General features: G+C 41.5%; 2 protein-coding genes across 2 annotated transcripts; both read left to right on the forward strand.

Moving 5' to 3' along the window:
• The first annotated feature begins 514 nt into the window (after nt 1-514).
• LOC116223312 lies at nt 515-1,808 on the forward strand. The gene is made up of 5 exons (XM_031579459.1): nt 515-612; nt 733-851; nt 950-1,117; nt 1,219-1,418; nt 1,554-1,808. Exons 1-5 carry the CDS (start codon nt 540-542, stop codon nt 1,693-1,695), a joined length of 702 nt encoding a protein of 233 aa, XP_031435319.1. The 5' UTR covers nt 515-539; the 3' UTR covers nt 1,696-1,808.
• A 13,236-nt stretch (nt 1,809-15,044) lies between these two features.
• LOC116223257 (mesothelin-like protein) lies at nt 15,045-16,568 on the forward strand. Its single transcript, XM_031579301.2, has 3 exons — nt 15,045-15,440; nt 15,777-15,910; nt 16,388-16,568. Exons 1-3 carry the CDS (start codon nt 15,405-15,407, stop codon nt 16,566-16,568), a joined length of 351 nt encoding a protein of 116 aa, XP_031435161.2. The 5' UTR covers nt 15,045-15,404.
• The last annotated feature ends 2,209 nt before the right edge of the window (nt 16,569-18,777 follow it).

Consider the following 18,777-nt stretch of genomic DNA (forward strand, 5'->3'; position numbering starts at 1 on the left):
CACTGCTGGAGTGCAAACTTCCCAACAGCAACAGTTACCCCATAGAAACCTGGAAGGCGTTCTTTGCCAAAGTGGCCGGCGTTCTGGATGAGGCCCTCGACCGATATTCCGACAAGGTAGATGTGGTTCTCCAGTCTTATCCGACGCCTCGGCATCATTTGCAGGCCTGGTTATGAACACATTTTTCTCCCCATTACAGGCCCGGAACCTCACTCAGTCCTTGTCCACGGTTCTCGATGTGATAGGAGAGGTCAAACTCAACAATTTCACTGAAGCACAGTTCAAAGACGAAGCCTTCATCAGCCGGTGGTTCAACATCAGACTGGGGCCATTTTTACCATCTGTGACCGCAAAGTTCCTGTCATGCCTTACCACCAAGAGTTTCAGTTGTGAGACCTTCCAAGCTGTGTACGTGTAGAAACTCTACTGACAAACAATGCTTGACGCAATTTCACTCTTGCTCACGAGCAAGGCGATCTTATCCCTGTTCATGTGTTCATCCATTCAGGGTGGCAGCCCTCAGCAACCGGTCAACATCCATGGATGAGGAACAAAGACGAACCATCTTCACTCGCTTCCTGTATCCGTTCCTCTCAAGAGGAAACTCATCAGGTTGGTGCTTGGGAAAAGACTCCCAGGCTTTGAGAAAATGTTCAAACTTGACACTGTGATGTCTCTCCTGAGTAAGAGCACACGCATGACGATCATGTTTCTTTGCTGTATTTATTTCAGATCCTGGCTGCATCACTGGCACCCTAGGCAGCAAAGACTGGCTTCAGAAGAACTTTGGCGACTTTGCGGTTTACGCGCCACTGGAAGATCTACAAAAACTCAATGGCAATTTCTCCAGCGTAAGTCCCTTCCATCATTTCCTGATCATTCACATCAAATCACCTGTTAGCTTCCCGGCCGAGCACGTCCCTAACTGCTTTTTCATCGCACGCTGTAGTTTGAGTCTCTGGAACTGCTGACGCCATCCCAGGCAGCACAGCTGACTCTGACTTCCGGAGCACTGAATGACTCCACAAAAATGGAGGCCATCTTTGATCGCCTAGAGGAGGGAGATGCTCTTCAAAATGTTGACCAGTTTCTGACAGCACTGAGCGTGGCTCCCGAGGTAATTCACGCCATCCACTCAAGACGACAAAGATTCCCAGCGCACCGTGCTGGTGCCCTTCATAGGGGATATGAACGCTCATTTCTCTCCTGTCTCCACAGATTCCAGATATTGCCCCTCCCGTGAGAGACCTTGCCATGAACCGCACCTTCAACATCATCAGTGTTCATTTCCCGCAGTTTGAGGTATCGGCCTGGATCGCCTGGTTCCACGTGAAACTAATTCCTGTCCTCCCCAGTTTCACTACAGAGATGCTCACTCAAACCACTGCACAGACAAACTGCACCAACTACCAAGTCATGTAAGCACTGTGTATATCTCTGATGGCTCTTCAGTGCAAGACCTGAATGATGCAAGTTATCGTGGCAGTAGAAGAACATCATGACGGCTGGCAAACTTAGGAAACTTTAATATCTGAACATTTTTTCTCTCGTAGTGTGAAAGGAATGGGCAAGGTCTCCAAGAAAATGCCCCTCACCAGAAGAAAGGGAATTGCCAACGTCCTTGTGAAACATCTGAAGCAGTTCTTGGCCACGTTCAACAAAAGAGGTAACTTGCCCTTGCACACACCATGCTAGCTTATTTAACCTGGATTCTGACCCAAGATTTCCTGAGCCTTGCGGAAGCTTCCCATTTCCAAATCTTTTATAAATTCCCGAGATGTTGGCGCTTACCTCAGGCTTTGACCCACGTTTTTTGTTTATTTTCTAGCCTGCAGACTGGACATCCAGAATGATGCCGAATGGCTGGAAGTCAACCTGGGTCCATTCTCCAAAGAAGTAGACTACTCTGCCTTTAAAGAACTGAACATTACAGGAGTAAGAGAAACCTCATTGGCACTTTGAAACGTTGTTCTGCACACCACACCGTTTAAGAAAGCGTACACAAGTAACACATTATTTTGTTGTTTCCAGGCATCAGTGGTGGCCTCTCTCACTCCAGGGCAGAAAGCAGAGCTCATATTGGACCCCGGCAATGACGTTGCTCAGGATGAAGAGCTAGTTAGAAATGTCCTCACCAGCCTCCTGGAGTCTAATGACGAGAGCCAACTCACAGGATTTTTTGTTGCAGTCATTGACAATGCAGCTGAGGTGAGAGCCAGATGTGATTTTTGGCCACAGAATTGTAGACTTCAGTTATGGTTTTCAATCAGGAAATAGGTTTATTACAATTCTAATGTGCATAACAAGAGAGAGGCAAGGTCAAAGGAATATGCTCAAAGCATTTCTGTCTAGCGTCTCTGACTAATATAGACTGAGTTTAAATGTTCTACCAGTTGACAAGTAAGAGTCTTGATCACAGGCCCCGGCTTTTGTGAGTCATAAAAGTTTACCACAGCAGACTACCGTAATTAATGCTATAATGGTGATTAAAAATATATAACTACTTACTGTGGGAATTACTGATAAAAGGATAAAATGAATTATGATAATTCATTATAAAATTAATGAATTATGAGTATAAGAAGACATTTATTCTGATCTGCACTCCTTCATAGGAATCAAGCGTGTGTGTGTGTCTGTGTCTGTGTGTTTGTGTAGCTTCTGAAATTCTGTAGGTAACTAAAATAAGTGGACCTTATACTTTACTATTTGGTTGGTTTTCCACATTCAGACATATAGTAAATACTGAATATTTTGTGAGGAATATTTAAAAAAGCTAAATGTCCAGTATTTAGCAGACACTTTGACATAGCCTTCATGTTATAATGTCCACTGACATGATACTGTCATACTGGCTTTGTTGTGACAGCACTTTGGATGCCATGACAGCATGTTTCATGCTCATAAGCTGTCACATCATGAAATGTTTGAAAATCTGTCATGCCAATAACCAGTAATTGAGATGTAATACATTAATATCACTGGATACTGACAGTGGCAATTCATGACAGGAAATAGCAATCTGCAGTCAGACATCAGTAAATAATCGTTACATCATTAAATATATTATGAGACTACAAATAAATTGTTACTGGACAGGTTTTACAGCTCATGGTTTTGCTAATTCTTTGTCCAGTGGTAGAAATACATAGTACTGTACTGAAATACATGTTATGCTACTTTATACTTCCACTCCATTACATTTCAGAGGGAAATATTGTACTTTCTACTCCACTACACTTTTGACTAGTTACTAGTTATTTTTAAGATGAAGATTTTACACAATGGATAAGATAACAAGCTTTTAAAATACAACACATTGTTAAATATTAAACTAGTATTTTCTAACCTATTTGGCCTTACATAAAGCATTTTGTTGTCAGGTTTGTCTATCAGAAATGTGTTTAAATTTTTTCCTCTTCCATTAATCATCTCACAACCCCTCAGATTTATCTGGTGTCCCTGTATGTAAAACTTCATATAAAGAAGTTAAAATGAATTATACCTCCAGAACCTACATCAGTAACATGCTTCTTACACAGTGATGCTTCAGTATTATTAATATATATGAGACTTAAAATGCATATTTCCGCTAATACATATGTACATTTAATGGAGTAGTATTTTTCCTGCAGGACTTTTACTTGTACTGGGGTATTTTTATATTCCTCTTTTGCTACTTTTGCTGAAGGAGAATATCTGAATACTTCTTCAACCACTGTCTTTGTCCATCACCGACATATCGGATAATCCCTCACTTCCAATTTTGTGTTTTCAGAAAAACCTGACAGCCATCTCTGCAGGTGTGCGGGATATTGTTTTGAATATGACCCTGACTGGACTAGCTCCCAAGTTCCACTTCTTCCAGCCAGAGAACTTTGCCTTGTGGTTCCAGCACTATCTTGTTCTGTTCCTGCCCAGCATCGATCCTGTGGGCCTTTCCGTAATTCCCCAAAACATCAGCTGTGACTCCTACCATGAAATGTGAGCCTGCCTACTCTTAAGAGTGAACTGTTTACCATGATGGAGTGCAATGTCTGAGTTTAGCCAGACCTAGGTGAAGGTTAGAATCCATAGATATTATAGAATAGGAGAGTGGCAAGGAGGTCCTCTTAGTTTCATTGGCTTCCTTGCTTTCCTCTCCATGTTTGACATATAGGATATACAAGTTCTAGCTTTTATAATGTTGCCTAATAATAATAATAATAATAATACATACATACATACCTACATACAGGCATACATTACATACAATATGAGTATAAATGTGTTATATTATGAATGTGTTTAAAGGGCTGTAGCCCTGATAAAGTTTACTGTCATAGACTCACACATCTTTTGATTTATTTTTCAGAGTGAAAGGATTTAATGGTGTTTTTGCTCAGCTGTCAGCTATACAGGCTGAAAACATCTTCAGCTTCAACAGACAATACATGATCGGCCAGTCAACGCAAGGTGACTACAGTTCCAATTTAGTTGAGAGTGGTGTGTGTGTTTGTTAGTGTGTGTGTGTGTGTGTGTGTGTTAGTGTGTGTGTGTGTGTGTGTGTGTGTGTGTTAGTGTGTGAGAGAGGGAACCAGTGTGTCATGTGTACATGTGTGTCATTCCCTTTTTTTCTGTGTCCACAGGTCTGTCCTGTGTCCAGTCTGTTAGCAGTGACAAAGACTGGCTGGTCAAAAACTTTGGGCAGTTCAGCATTTTTGCCCCATTCAGAGACTTCTTGAAGCTGAAGAGTGACTTTAATGGGGTAAATTAAAAAAAAAAGTTACAGCTCTGAATGTACCCAAAGTATTTCAGCCATTTATAAGTTGTTTACAACTGATCTTTTCCTCCCCTCATTATGCTGCTACTGTTGTTTGATGATGAAACACCTGTTCCCCTAATAGTAGGTTATAGTGCTGAGGGATACCTTGATTTAATTATGATCTGGCATGCTGTCACTTTTGACGAGTAGAAAAAGAATCCATTTTATCACTGGAAGGGCATTTATTGTTTAAGAGGTAATTGTATGGTCCTTGTCAGTAACCCTGTAAAAAGGAGAACATCTTAGACATTTCCATCTATATTGCCCGAAGACACAAGTTAGCAGAGTACACCAGTTTGCATGCTTTTATCAGTTTCAAATATGCAAGTTTTAGATCAAAACTCCTTACTGCTGCTTTAAACTCCGCACAGGTGGAGGTGGTAGAGGTCCTCACACAGACCCAGCTGGCTGAGCTGGCCTCCACCCCCGGCCAACTGAAGACCTCCGGAGGTGTGCAGACCGTCATGGCAGCCATCACACCAGCCAAGTTTGCTGCATTCTTCGACGTTGTATCTCCTGTCATTGAGGTATGACACTGCATATGAGACTGACTGACATTAAAGCAAAGGGAACTGTTTTCATTTGCAATTGTAATATTCCTTTCATTTATCCACTCATTCATTCATACATTCATACATTCATTCATTTTGGTTTTCCTTTTCTACCTGTCTGATGTTTGTTTTTTTGCCACTCAGTTATTCACTCATGTATACACTTGAAGTTGTGTAGGTCCCTTGTTTACATTCAATTCTTGCTTAATTATTCCATCAAAGAAACTTGAGATGAACTACACGCTGGAGGTGAAGGGTGCGTTTCTTCAGGCGATCTTTGACCAAGGGAACCTCTCATCACCATCAGTCCCAGACACGGAGATTGTAACCTGGGTGAACGTTCGCCTACGTCCCCTCCTACATGGCCTATCCACATCCCAAGTGGCTCTATACTTCAGCATCATCAAAGACCGGTCCTGCAATATTAGTCGAGAGGGGTGAGATGAGGTTCTAAACTGATTATTGTAATGTTTCACCTCACTCTGATCAGGACTTGAACCTAGAACTTGACCTATTACACGTTTCAAAGCTCAATTCTGGTTCTGGTTCTAAACATTTAAGGTTAAAGATGAGATGTTCTCATTCACATCTAATCAGTGTCCAAATGATCACTAGACCTTTGTTATATTCACTATATGTAGATAATTGAAATAACCTGCACAGTGTCTCAAAAGTAATTTTCTGTTCTTTCTCTCTGTTCCCTGATAGCATTAACGTACTGGATTTCATAAATTCTTTGCTGAATAAGGAGGTTCAAAAGGAGATTGAACAAAACATCCTGCTTCTACTGAAAGGTATGATTTTTAGTTTTAATTTAGTTTACAATTAGCCTGTAGTTAAACTGTATCATTGATAATCTTTAATTTGGTATATGGTGCTTTAACTTGCTAATGTAAGCATTTATATACCTCAAATTGCAATGTTTTGGGGTTTTGGAGACTAGACCAAGGCAAGGTTGTCTTTGTTGAAATAAATATCGTACAGACATCCAACTCTGCTTTGGACACAACACAAGTGTAGTTATTCATCCTTTATGTTAATAAAACCTTTTGAAATCCTACAGAGCCAACCCCACTGCAGTGCTATACTGGTGGAAGCTTCTACAGGTTCCTGAATAGTACCTTCCTTCGCTTCACATTCCCTGACTTGTCAACCCTTCTCTCCCTGATACCCTCCAACCGCCTACCTGAGGTAACAATAATCACACAAGTACACACACACACACACACACACACACACACACACACACACACACACACACACACACACACACACACACACACACACACACACACGCACACACACACACACACACACACACACACACATAGACACATGCACATGCACACACACACAGTCATCAGTGAAATCCCTCTTTGTCAATGTGTCCATTGGTGTCCAATCACACAGTAAAAATGGTAACCGTCAACCAATCAATCAATCAGTAATTCAAAATCAATTTATTAAAAACTGGTCAGCACAATAATTGGTGACCCATACCCACACGTGTTACGCATGGCAACTGCCACCAATCGATAACTAATTGAAAATTGAATTCATTGAAAACTGGTCAGTATGATAGTTGGTGATCCACAATTGTTTGACCTCTCCAGGTTCTAAACTCCATGGAGCCATCTGAACTGAACGCTTACCTCAGTGAGCCAGTTGTCGTCACTAACTCTTCAGACCTCTGCATTGTCCTCAACAACTACAACAGAACCGCTGAGTATTTGGAACTGGTGAGCTACTACCTATTGTTTAGAATACTTTTACATTCATTTTCACATTTATTTATCATATTCTTATGGATTGCTCTCCTTTTTTGGCTTTAAAAGTTCCTGATACAGGATAGTCTTGATCTCTTATTCTCTATGATGTTCTCATGTTGTCTGTCGCTGATGTTCTTTGGTCTCATGTGTTCTCTAACTCATGTGTTCTCCTCCTTGACGGATGTTCTCTGATGTTCTTATGTGTTCTCCTCTGCTCGTCATGTTCTCTAATGTTCCCTGATGTTCTCTACAGATATCTGATCCTGAGTCAGTGCAACAGCAGATCCTGCCCTGTGTGTGGTCTCAGGCGCTGAGTGCCGCAACGCTGCCCGAAGTAAATCTTTGGTTTGACGTGGCTCTGAAGCACTATCTACGCTTCCTTACCAAGGACCTCATCAGTGTCTCTTTTATCCAGAATTCCTCATGCCTGTCCTACAGAAAACTGTGAGTTTGTTGTTATTTTTGTTATTGGTAATAGCAGTATTGTAATTTTTTTCTCTCTGTTCTCCCTCTTTTTGTGCTTAGTTTCATCATCAATGACATATCTATCTTCTTCTTTTTATTCACCTTCTTCCTCTTCCTTCCCATATTCTTCTTCTTCCATTAATCCAAATGTGATGGAGAGACTAAACTGTTTAATTAACTTCTGTATTTTTGGATGTTCAGAGTCTCTATCATGGGCAGCAGCTTCAACTATAGCAGTGCAGACTTCACTCAATTGGATGTGTATGCTTCCATTAAGGCCTACCTCAGCAACGGTAAGCTTTGTGGAACGTAGAGTTTTAGTGGATTCTTTAGTGGACTCTGAGTTGATGCATATTGTGTATTATGGAGAGATATTCCGTATAATTATCTGAAGTAGTATCTGCTGATGGCTACTGATTCATTGACAGATGTTGGTAAATATGGCTCTTTGTTTTGTAGGTGTATTATTGGTCAGTGTTTAACTTGATATGAGATATGAGTGTTTAACTTAAGTCATATATTACGCAAAACATTAACTTTGTTTTCATTGCTGAAAACTCGCCTCATATTTTCCTGAAAACCTGTTTGTGCAAACTGGTTCATTTGATGATAATCAATTATTGATCAATAATTTACTATGAAAGATGGACTTGAACATTAGACGAAGAATGCTTTTTTTCGACGGCAGCTAGACTGACCTTGTTGAACTTGTGATTGATGTTTAAAGATGGCACACCACGCTGCTACAATGCCAACCACCCAGAGTTAAACTCCACGGCCTGGTTTGTGAACTACGTGGGTGCATTCATCAGTTACGTCTCTGTGAGCGACCTTCAGTCCTTCTGCTCCTCCAGCCAGGTGAGATATCTACACCTATATCTATATATGTAGATCTAAAATTCAAATTTAAGAACTTTACTGGCATGACATATAATTACATTTGCAGAATGAACAGTGTGTTAATGTAGTTTACCATAATTTCCCAACTATTAACTGATTTCTACATTGATTTTGTAAAATGTCTGCAGCCCTGCGGTTATGACTATATGTCTATACATGGGAATGTATTTAACCTAGCTATGAACTACCCTTGCTATCTCTAGCCTAGGGAACCATCTTAACAGTTGGTAGTTGATAGCGTGTGTAATATGCAACATACAACTTTTAAATGGCTAGTAGGGGTTGCACTACATGACATTTAGTTTTACGTGACAGTATGATATAACGTTGAATAAACTGCAGTTAAAACACAGGTATGGTCAATACACGGGTTTGTTTTATAAAATTACATAAAATACTAATACAGTTTATATACGGTGCAGGTTTTAATCGGGAAAATTCAACACCAAAAATTTTCTATAGGTGTCAAAGGCAGATTTTATAGATTAGAGTGGAAAAGAGCAAAACTTAAATGGTTAAAAAATGAATTTGACTGTAAATCTGTGTATGTACTGCCAACATTCAGACCTTTCAGTATTTGTTGCAAGTTCGCATGCCACGGATACAAACATGCATGCATACTATATACACACACATGCTCTTTCTCTGTAACCCCTGACTCACTCACTCTCTCTCTCTCTCTCTCTCTCTCTCTCTCTCTCTCTCTCTCTCTCCCTCTCTCTTTCTCACTCACGCACACACACACACACACAGATGTCTCCTCCTAATTTGTATGATCTCTTGTTCTGCTGTATCCCTGTAGCTCAGCGTCTTTCTGGAGAACACTGCAAACATTCAGCTCTTTGGCAGCCCCGATGTCTCCTCTACTCTCATCTCCTACTACACAACACAGCTGTACATCCTCAACCCCTCTTTCAGCCCAGTCGAGTGAGTTTCTGCCTGTCTGTCTGTCTGTCTGTCTGTCTGTCTGTCTGTCTGTCTGTCTGTCTGTCTGTCTGTCTGTCTGTCTGTCTGTCTTTCTGTCTGTCTGTCTGTCTGTCTTTCTGTCTCCATAGGCTAAAATATCACCTAATGCACCTCCACCCTCAAAAAGTGTGCAACTTTGGCATGCAACCCACTGTGGGCCACATGTGGCAGACACAGGAGCCCGTTAGCTTCACACATGGCACCTTGAGTGTATAAGTCACAGCTCTGGCTAAATGGTTTAAAAAGCGCCACTGAAACTCATTACCGTCTTTTTCCTGTTGTGTTCCTTTCCGTACTTTTCTGTTCTGTTCTGCAGTCTCCCTGGTCATATCCTGTGTCTCGTACCTGTGTCTGCGTACGAGAACTTGGGTGAGAAGGACAGCATAGCCATGCTGAACAGCCTGAATCTGATCTGTAATGGATCCGAACCTGAGGTAGCACTCTCTTTTTGTGGTTTGAATTATAAATACCCCCATGTGTTCACGAGTTGATTGATTGGTTACTCTTAAGTAACAGGGCTGGGATGGATCGTACCATAATGATTACGACGTTTTAACATGCTTTCTTCTAGCACAACCTGTTAGAGTTGGAGTAATCTGTCATTTTAAACAATACACTGGAAATTATTATTTTTGATGGTTTGAGTAATGAGAATAAGACACCACAAATACAGCGAACTGAACTGATCATATTAAACAAGTAGTATCAAAGTTTGTAACTCTTCAATCCCATCCTTTTCGTTGCAAACTAGATCATAGAAGGCCGATGGGATTACTGTAATGATGGCAGTCACCAGTGTAGTGGGTGACATCACAATGCTCCTTTCATTTACCCCCATCTCCCATTACTCATTTGTCATATTCAGATTTCAGCCGCACTGGTGGCCAACCTGCCCCAGCTCTCTGCCAACACCATCCAGTCACTAGGTAACGACAGCACCAGCTTGACGGTAGGCCAAATCAATGAGGCCTCGTCCAGTGTGATCGTCTCCTCACTGAGCACGCTTAGTGTGGTCAGCGGTTGGAACCAGGGGCAGGTCAACGCCATCATCCAGTCCATCACCAAGACCATACAGGTAGTTGATCGGTTTATCAGATGCTAGGAGATTCTGCTAATGATGTGTAAGGCAGAAAACCTTTCATGTTGTCCTCAGAAATGACCTCAGAAATAGACAGTTGTGGCTCAATTATCATGCTAATTATTCGCCATTCTCACCCATAATACATTACAGTCTCAATATATCAGGCACCTTTGCAATGTCTTGACAGTAATTCACGTCTCCTATCATCGCTTTGATTCTTAGATCACTACAGCATCCTTCCTAGTCTCCCTGGGAACCCTCATCCAGGGCGTCCCCTCAACGATCATATCCAGCATCACCTCCTCACAACTTCTGACCACAACCACTAACACCGTGTTCATCAACAACTTGCTGACCACACCCACCATTGTACAGCAGACCTACGTCAAGAAGGTTGCCAAAGAGTTCATAGTTATAGCGACTGACTGATTGGAATTGTGTCTGTAAAAGTAATGTTTTTAGTTTATTGTGAATGAGATCAACATGCTCTCCTTTTGTCTCTCTCTCTTCCTCTCTGTCTTTCTATCTTTTTTGCTGTATGCTTTCCCTCCCTCTGTGTGTGTGTGTGTGTGTGTGTGTGTGTGTGTGTGTGTGTGTGTGCATGTGTTTGTGCGTATTTTTTTATTTTTCAACAGATAATCTCCATAGATCAGAGTATAACACAGTTGTTGACAAATGTCCCTGATGCACTGGCTGGGTCGATTCCTCGGGTTCTGCTGACATCGTCCAGTTCAGCCAGTGTGACACAGATCAACGCAAAGACATGGAAGCCACAACAGGTAACCTCAATCCTTTAGTATTGTGTCATTTAGTTAATGATGATGTATATGTATGTGGCCCTCCCTTCAGTGTGGCCGATGCATTTACATTTATGTACAGTATATGTAAGGGATAATCGATTCAGCATTCAGGTAGCAGAAAATAATGCACAGCGAGGTGGTAATGTGTTCATTGCACCTCACGGTGCATCATATTCTATCCCACTATTATCCATTTTATATCGTTGCTGATACACTTAGATTAGGTTAATTTGCGGACATAATTTCCAGGTTTTAATCCCTGTTTGTACAACTACTTCCATTCACCACATTTTGAGTCGTTTTTGAAGTTGTAGCCCAGATAGTTCTAAATGACTCCTGCTATGGCAAAAGCTCTGACATTAGTTCCATATTTGTCAAACTAGCATCCAGCCTTCCTTTGAGCCCAGTTTTGTAAAAGTACTGTCGGCTCATGTCAGAAATAATGGCGCTATAAGTTACACCAGACATGTACGACGTCTTTCTCTCTGTACCGCTGCGTTCTATTAAGTACTTTGTCACATAGCTACAGTTAATTGAAAAAACCTAGTGAATTGCAAGGACAATATGGTCAAAAAACTGGAACTACTTCATAGGTGTGTAACTTCATAGGTGTGAAAATATGAAAATGTAATTGACATTCTAAGGAATGAGTCACAAAAGCGAATTCAACCAAGCAGTGGTATAAATATATTTCTATGTAGTATTTGTTGACTATTAAGATTCTATTGTCATACAGTATATTGCAGTGTACCAAAGTGTTAACCCCCCTAATTTCACAGTAATACAATGATCATTCTCTTGTGCAGGCTGTGATGTTCTTTGACTCAGTCGCATCTGCTGTAAATGACACAGAGGAGTAAGTTATAAGTGCTCAACAACATACATAATGTACACACATTTGCAACAAAACTACAAGGTGGCAGTTCTATCTTTGTCTTTGCTGCTGCTAGCAAAATAGTTTAACTTTTCTTTCTATTATGTGTAGCAGAGCCAGACTAGCTATTAGTTCCTTTTCATCTGTGCCTGCTAGTTCACTCAAAATTCTGTTAAAAAAATATTTCATAATGGAGTTCAAAATAAACCTGGTTATGAAGCCATTTATTTCATTATTTACTGTATATCACTATACATAAACCTTACACTGAGTACAATACATTCTTTACTGTTCAATTTATTCTATGTTCTGCATTATTCAACTCTGCTCTTCATTGTTATTCAAACTCTGTTCTGTGTTTTTTTTCTTCATGACGACTCAAACTGTTTTGTATCGTTTTGCGCAGGCTGTCTCCGTCTGTGTCCTTCATGACGACTCAAACTGTTGTGTATTGTGTTGCGCAGGCTGTCTCCATCTGTGTTGCAAGGCTTTTCCTGTAGCTCAGTGCAGACAATATCGAAGGCAAAGGTGCGACGCCTTGTCCGGGCCTGCAGGCCACGTCGCCGACGTCGCAAGGTGGTGCTGAAAGAGTCTCAGGTGAGTTGGACAACCAGAACTGACCCTGGGGTTAATTCAAAGGGGCATATTGGGCTGTGCCCTTCAGTTTGCACCCCTCTCTTCTTCTGTGCAGCTGTTTCTCTTGTTCCATAGGAGTTCTGTATACTGCATTTTTAGATGTATTAGAGGATGTGTGTGTACTGAAAAAAATCCCAAAGCTTGTAATCACATATTGGATTGCTTCACAGCTGACCTGCATGTACAACCATGTGAAAAGCCAAGCCTCACAGAACTTCACAGAGTATCCCGCAGATATGCTGCTGTACTATGAGTGAGTAGACTGACAACACATACTTGTTGAGTCCATTGAGAGGTACTAACATGAATACAAGCACCTACTCAAGGACAATTTGCTTGATGACAACAACAAAAAGGAAATGGGAAAGTGAATATGATATACGTAGATGATGCCTGATGTATTGTTGTGACAAAATGTAGTTTTTTTTTTAAATGTGTCTAATTATTTGTATCTCTTGCTTTTTTTCTGCAATTTTGCATGTTTTTTTAGCTATGCCAATGTAGACAAGGCCAATTGCCAGGCCTACTTCCAAGCCCTCAGTGCTGCAGACTTCTCTGTCGTTTCCAGCAGTCTTAGCATTAAGACGACACTGTGGAACAATGCCAAGAGCTGTTTGGTGAGTGTTGATGGATTGTACATGCAAGTAATGTAAATGTTAGCAACATCCACCCTGACATACTGTTGAATGTAAACATTTTGGCATCCCTGGGCACATGGCCATGTTTATTTGTATCTGTTTTCACCTACAAATATGTCACAGTATGTGTTAAAAGCTGAAATAGTTAACAATTTGGTTAATTTTGGTTCAGTGGAAATTTGGTTAATTTGTCAATGTTGCCCCTTTGTCCCTGGTGTGTACTATAGGGTATCACTGGTTTCAACCTTAGTGCGCAGCATGTGGACATCCTGGGCAACATGGTGTGCACCTTGGACGGTGCCTACATCCAGACCTCTGATGCTGCCATTCTGGAGAAACTCAAGAACTGCACAGACTTCACAGATGCCCAAGTCTCGGCCGTAGAGGTCCTACTACTCTCAGGAAACACAACATATGGGTAAACCATGTGCAACTACTCATAGGGTCCCAGAAATGAACAAATACAAATTCAGACTTATCAGTAACTGATCATTAATTTAGACTGGTCATTGATTGCATAGTAATATACAGCCTGCATCTTACATGTTGCTCTTCAGAAACACGTCCACATGGAATCAGCAGACTCTGCAGGACCTGGGCATCCTCCCCCTGTACCTTACGCGCACCTTCTGGGACCACTTCAGCACGGTGAGGTTCCTCAGCAGCGTGATGTAGCCACAGTGCAGCTTCACTCCTCTTCGGCCTCATTAATGACCTACGCGTGTCTCTTTCAAAGAGACGAACCACCCATGTTGACCCATGTTGGCATTCCGCGTGTCTTCTTCTTTTGACAGTCGGAGAAAAGAGCGTTCCTCAGGTCCTTCCTGCCCTCCCTGAGGCGCCAGAGGGTCCAGAAGAGGAAACTGCGGAGGCTCTTCAGGCAATGCAACTCACGCCGGTTCAGACGTGGAGCAGGTACGGAAACAATACTGTATCAATAACTGTAATCCACTATACTCTCCCATACTGTACAATACCCCATACAATACTACCATTCATTGCCGTACTCCACCATACCCCACAGTACATCTATCTTCAGTTCCACCCATTGCATTCTGTTTATTCTTTTATTCATGGTGAAAATATGATAAATGCAGAACAAAAGAATTAATGAGAGGACATAGGATTGCTAGTAGAAGCTGTGCTTGGTTTAGTGTCCATCCACAGTAATCCTTTTTGAACTTAACTCTCCAGGATGCGTACTTGGGAACATCACTGAGTCGACCATCAGTGACCCGTCCTTCCCGTTCGGCTATGACACTGCTCAGTTCGACCTCTGCCTGGATGCGGACATCCTCAAGGACAACCTGGCCACAGTAACCGAGAAGGTGGACGACGAAGGCTTTCAGACCATTATTCTGGCCAAGTTAAATCAGGTAATGCCACTGATGACATTCCTACAGTGTAGGAATTGGTTAGAATTGGTTTTCTTTTTCCTTGCACATATAACTGAGTAAATGAAATAAGAGAGAACATTCTGTAGAATGAGATAAGCATTGGCAGTAATGGTGATACTAAGGCAAGAGGGTAAAATCAGCAATACATGAAAAAACTGAAGATAAAAGCAGAACATAAAAAACATCCAGTATACAAGAAATCATGTCTTGTTGAGGCAACCTATAATTTGACAGTTGGATTACCCTAATTATCTTCCAACTTCTCATCTCTAATCTGGTATGCAGTATGAAATCTGGCAAATACTATATCACACATATGCCGTCATTCTTATATTCTGACGTCTGATGTATACTCCACCATTCTTACATTCTATCTGTCTTGCATCATCTTGTGTTCTACCAGGCATACCCAGAAGGCTTAACGGACACTGAGCTCCAGGTGCTGGGTTCCACGGCCCACGTGGCCACCACAGAAGACATCAGTAAGTGGAACATCACCGTGATCGACACGCTGGCGGCTCTGATGAACTCGGCTGACGGAGAGTGGAACGCCACGGAGGTGAGTCTGAGCAGAGTAGGAATAATGCATTAGAGTTCTGCTGACTGACTGTCAAGACGAAGGAAAAGAAGAAAGAAAAATGTCTGGAATCATGATTGTTCTGGATCTCTCACACACACACATCCACATGCACCCACACAAAGTCCAACTATATAAACCATTTTCATCCGCAAGATGAAGCTTGCAGTCGGCACACTTTCTCCAAAGTGAAGATTTCCTATTCCTAAGATTTTCTTCTGGCCAGACACATTGAATAGGAAAGTATTTATACACAGTTCATTTCACACACAACACACACACTTTAACGCTATTTCTCTCCCCTGTGTTTATTTTCAGAGTAAGGCAGTCATCATGAAGTACCTGAGCGTAGCCAACAACACACTAGGCAGCGACGAGATCAACGCCATTGGCTCCAACCTCTGTTTCCTTGACACCAGTGTGCTGAGCAACATCACATCAGACAGCCTAAAGTGAGGACACACTTCAGGCCTTAGGCCATTGCACATTGCCCCAACAAACACCCAACAAAAAACGTTCAGCAGCTATTGGGGGTTGTTTGATCGCTGTGGTCCCAGTTGCTCATGAACACAACAATAATCCAGTAGCCAACTTTATAATATTGGTGTTTGTTGGGTCCATGAGGAAGAGCCTATTGGATATCCTCATTCCTGCCTTGTGTCTGGTACACATCATAAAATAACAAAATGTGTAATTCACTGTAATTGTCATGACTACCATGACTAGTTAGTTATGGCATTCCCACTTCCTTTCGCCATTTTATTCAAGTGCACCCAGTTAAAGGAGTATCTCACCATTCACCCTAATCTCTGTCATGCTAATTTACTCCCTCCATTGTATTCTTAGTCCACCCAGCCAAAGTAGCGCTCTCATGTTCAACCCCTAATGTCCCTCCCCTTACCCTCTCTCTCACTCTCATCGCCACACAGGGACGCAGAGGCTGTGGATCTGACCTCCTGCTCCACCCAACAGAAGACTGCCCTCTACACCATAGCCAAGACCTCCTTCAGCTCAGTGAGACAGCTGAGGAGCACCACCGCCGACACCTCATATTACCACCTCATCAGTCCATACCTGGGTAAGCATGTGTGCCTGTGCAGGGTGGTTTGAAGCCTCGTCAGCTAATCCCTAGCTCCTGCTTGTGTGCCTGTGGCAGATTTGGTAGAGAAATGTGCTAACATGTCAGAAGTCAATGGTTACCCAGACACGGGATGAGACATCGAACCCCTAACCTTGGCGGTGTTGTGTGGTACATGTGTACCTGTACCCATTGTGTGATACATGTGTACCTGTACCCCAACATGTATGTTTAATTACCTCTCAGCATTAAGGGTAAACAAGTCTTGAGCATTTATAGGACTATATGGCGAGATTTCACAGTTTGGAGACAATTTGTTTAAATTGTGTCTTTGATAAGACCCATTCCTCTTGTCCACATGTCTGTGTACTCTTGGCCACCTTTGATTGCTTAGGAGATATTTCTAATAATGTTAATGTTCTCATCATTCTCATCCACATTGAGTCCACATTTTCACAATGGTTTGTTACAGCTGTATATGTTAACATTGTACTAGATACAGTATATACAGTATGTTATTAATGCATGATATATGAATATGACTAACAGATACAGTATGTTATGCTATGCAAGACAAATGACAGACATACTGACTCTCTCCCTCAGGCGGTGCTTCCCTGACAGACATCCGTAGCCTGGCATCGCAGAATATCAGCATGGACATCACCACATTCCTCATCCTCAATCTCGATGTTATCACGGTAACCATAGTATTTGCATGATATATCATATGAGATTGGATTAACATCAGCGATAACTTCCTGAGGCTGAGCTGGTAGAGCAAGGTGCCAAAATAACAAGTGTTATGGTTTCAAACCTCAGGGAGAAAATATAGTATACTGCTAAAACTCAGCACCTTACTTGTACTGTAAATGTCAAGGGAATGTCAACAACATAGACATTCATCCACCGCTATTACTGAAGCCTCAAATACCAAAGCATTAAAGTAAAGTAGGACTAATACAGAAATGTAATGTCATTACATATCATTCTCAAGTTTTTAAAGGTGATTAAACCTTGTTTTATTTTACACTCCCATTTCAGAATCTAAGCGTGAGTGATGTTCAAGGACTCCTCGGCTCGGTCAACATAAACGACCTGAAGACCTTTGAGAACAACTCCATTATCAAGGCATGGATCGCTGAGCAGCCTCAGTCGGAGCTCGACTTGCTGGGTCTGGGCTTGACTGGAGGGAGAGCTACTGTTGCCACTGTCACCACTGCAACACCCTCGTTCAATGTTTCCAGCAACGCCACTGACACCACCACCATTACCACTGTAGTAGTGCCAGGTAGGAAGATCTCCCGCATCCAACTATCCATTTACGGTCTCACTCACACGTTTTCATACAGATGTTCATCCATATTAAGTAGTCTTTTATCATGACTGCTCCAGCCACGCCAGGATTCTCAATCTGTCAAGATGCACAGCTAATCTGGAATGTTGTGTTTTACAACACAATTATATTGTACTCACGCCAGAGTTTGGCTTCAATGCTATTTGTTACACACAGACACAACATTCAAACACTGATACAGAATGGCAGACTGGCAGACTGGCATGGGCTTTTATATAGAGACACATGACAGAGGGCAAGGGTAGACCAACACATTAGGAAAACCACACTAGGTCATAAACACACTGACTCAGAAAACACACACTAACATTAACTAAGGAAGAAAGCCACAAGACATGGTAAGTTAGAACAAAGCTTTAAGAGATTGAATTAGACAAAGAATTAAACAATAAATCATTCACTCTAACATTTGCACTGCATTCTGGCACACAGCTATGTCATGCTCACCACCCAGAACACACATACACGCACACAACATGCTCGCTGCACATCACAAAATGTTCCAATTTGCTGTCTGAATGCAAAGGAACTAGTTGTAGAATCAACTTGATAGGAATACATGACACATTAATCAAAGTGACTACAGAATGTAGGGTCTTTCCCAGGGACCCATTTAGAACCAAAACATACATTTTATACATTATATACACTTTAGATGAACATTATAAAACATTTTGCATATTAAAAACATTTTATATATAAAAAAAAACATTACATCATCATATTTCATATTATCACACTCTCATTTCCTCTTTTATAGTACTGGTTGTTAAGCAACAGCACACAATTGTTACATCATTGTTATTTCTGTTTTTGTTGTTAAATGTATTAATATTGTGTATTGCTCTTTGGTCCCTCAGCTACCCCTTCCACTAGTGGAGGAG

Source organism: Clupea harengus, chromosome 13, assembly GCF_900700415.2.
Source record: "Clupea harengus chromosome 13, Ch_v2.0.2, whole genome shotgun sequence".
In the NCBI taxonomy this organism is placed as follows: domain Eukaryota; kingdom Metazoa; phylum Chordata; class Actinopteri; order Clupeiformes; family Clupeidae; genus Clupea; species Clupea harengus.

Excerpts from the sequence above, each read along its gene's own strand:
- LOC116223312 (XM_031579459.1), top strand. The coding sequence starts at position 540 with ATGGATGAGGAACAAAGACGAACCATCTTCACTCGCTTCCTGTATCCG. Across the intron at positions 613-732 it reads CTCAAGAGGAAACTCATCAG|ATCCTGGCTGCATCACTGGC; the intron begins GTTGGTGCTTGG and ends TATTTATTTCAG. Across the intron at positions 1,118-1,218 it reads CACTGAGCGTGGCTCCCGAG|ATTCCAGATATTGCCCCTCC; the intron begins GTAATTCACGCC and ends CTGTCTCCACAG.
- LOC116223257 (XM_031579301.2), top strand. The coding sequence starts at position 15,405 with ATGAACTCGGCTGACGGAGAGTGGAACGCCACGGAG. Across the intron at positions 15,441-15,776 it reads GAGAGTGGAACGCCACGGAG|AGTAAGGCAGTCATCATGAA; the intron begins GTGAGTCTGAGC and ends GTTTATTTTCAG. Across the intron at positions 15,911-16,387 it reads ATCACATCAGACAGCCTAAA|GGACGCAGAGGCTGTGGATC; the intron begins GTGAGGACACAC and ends ATCGCCACACAG.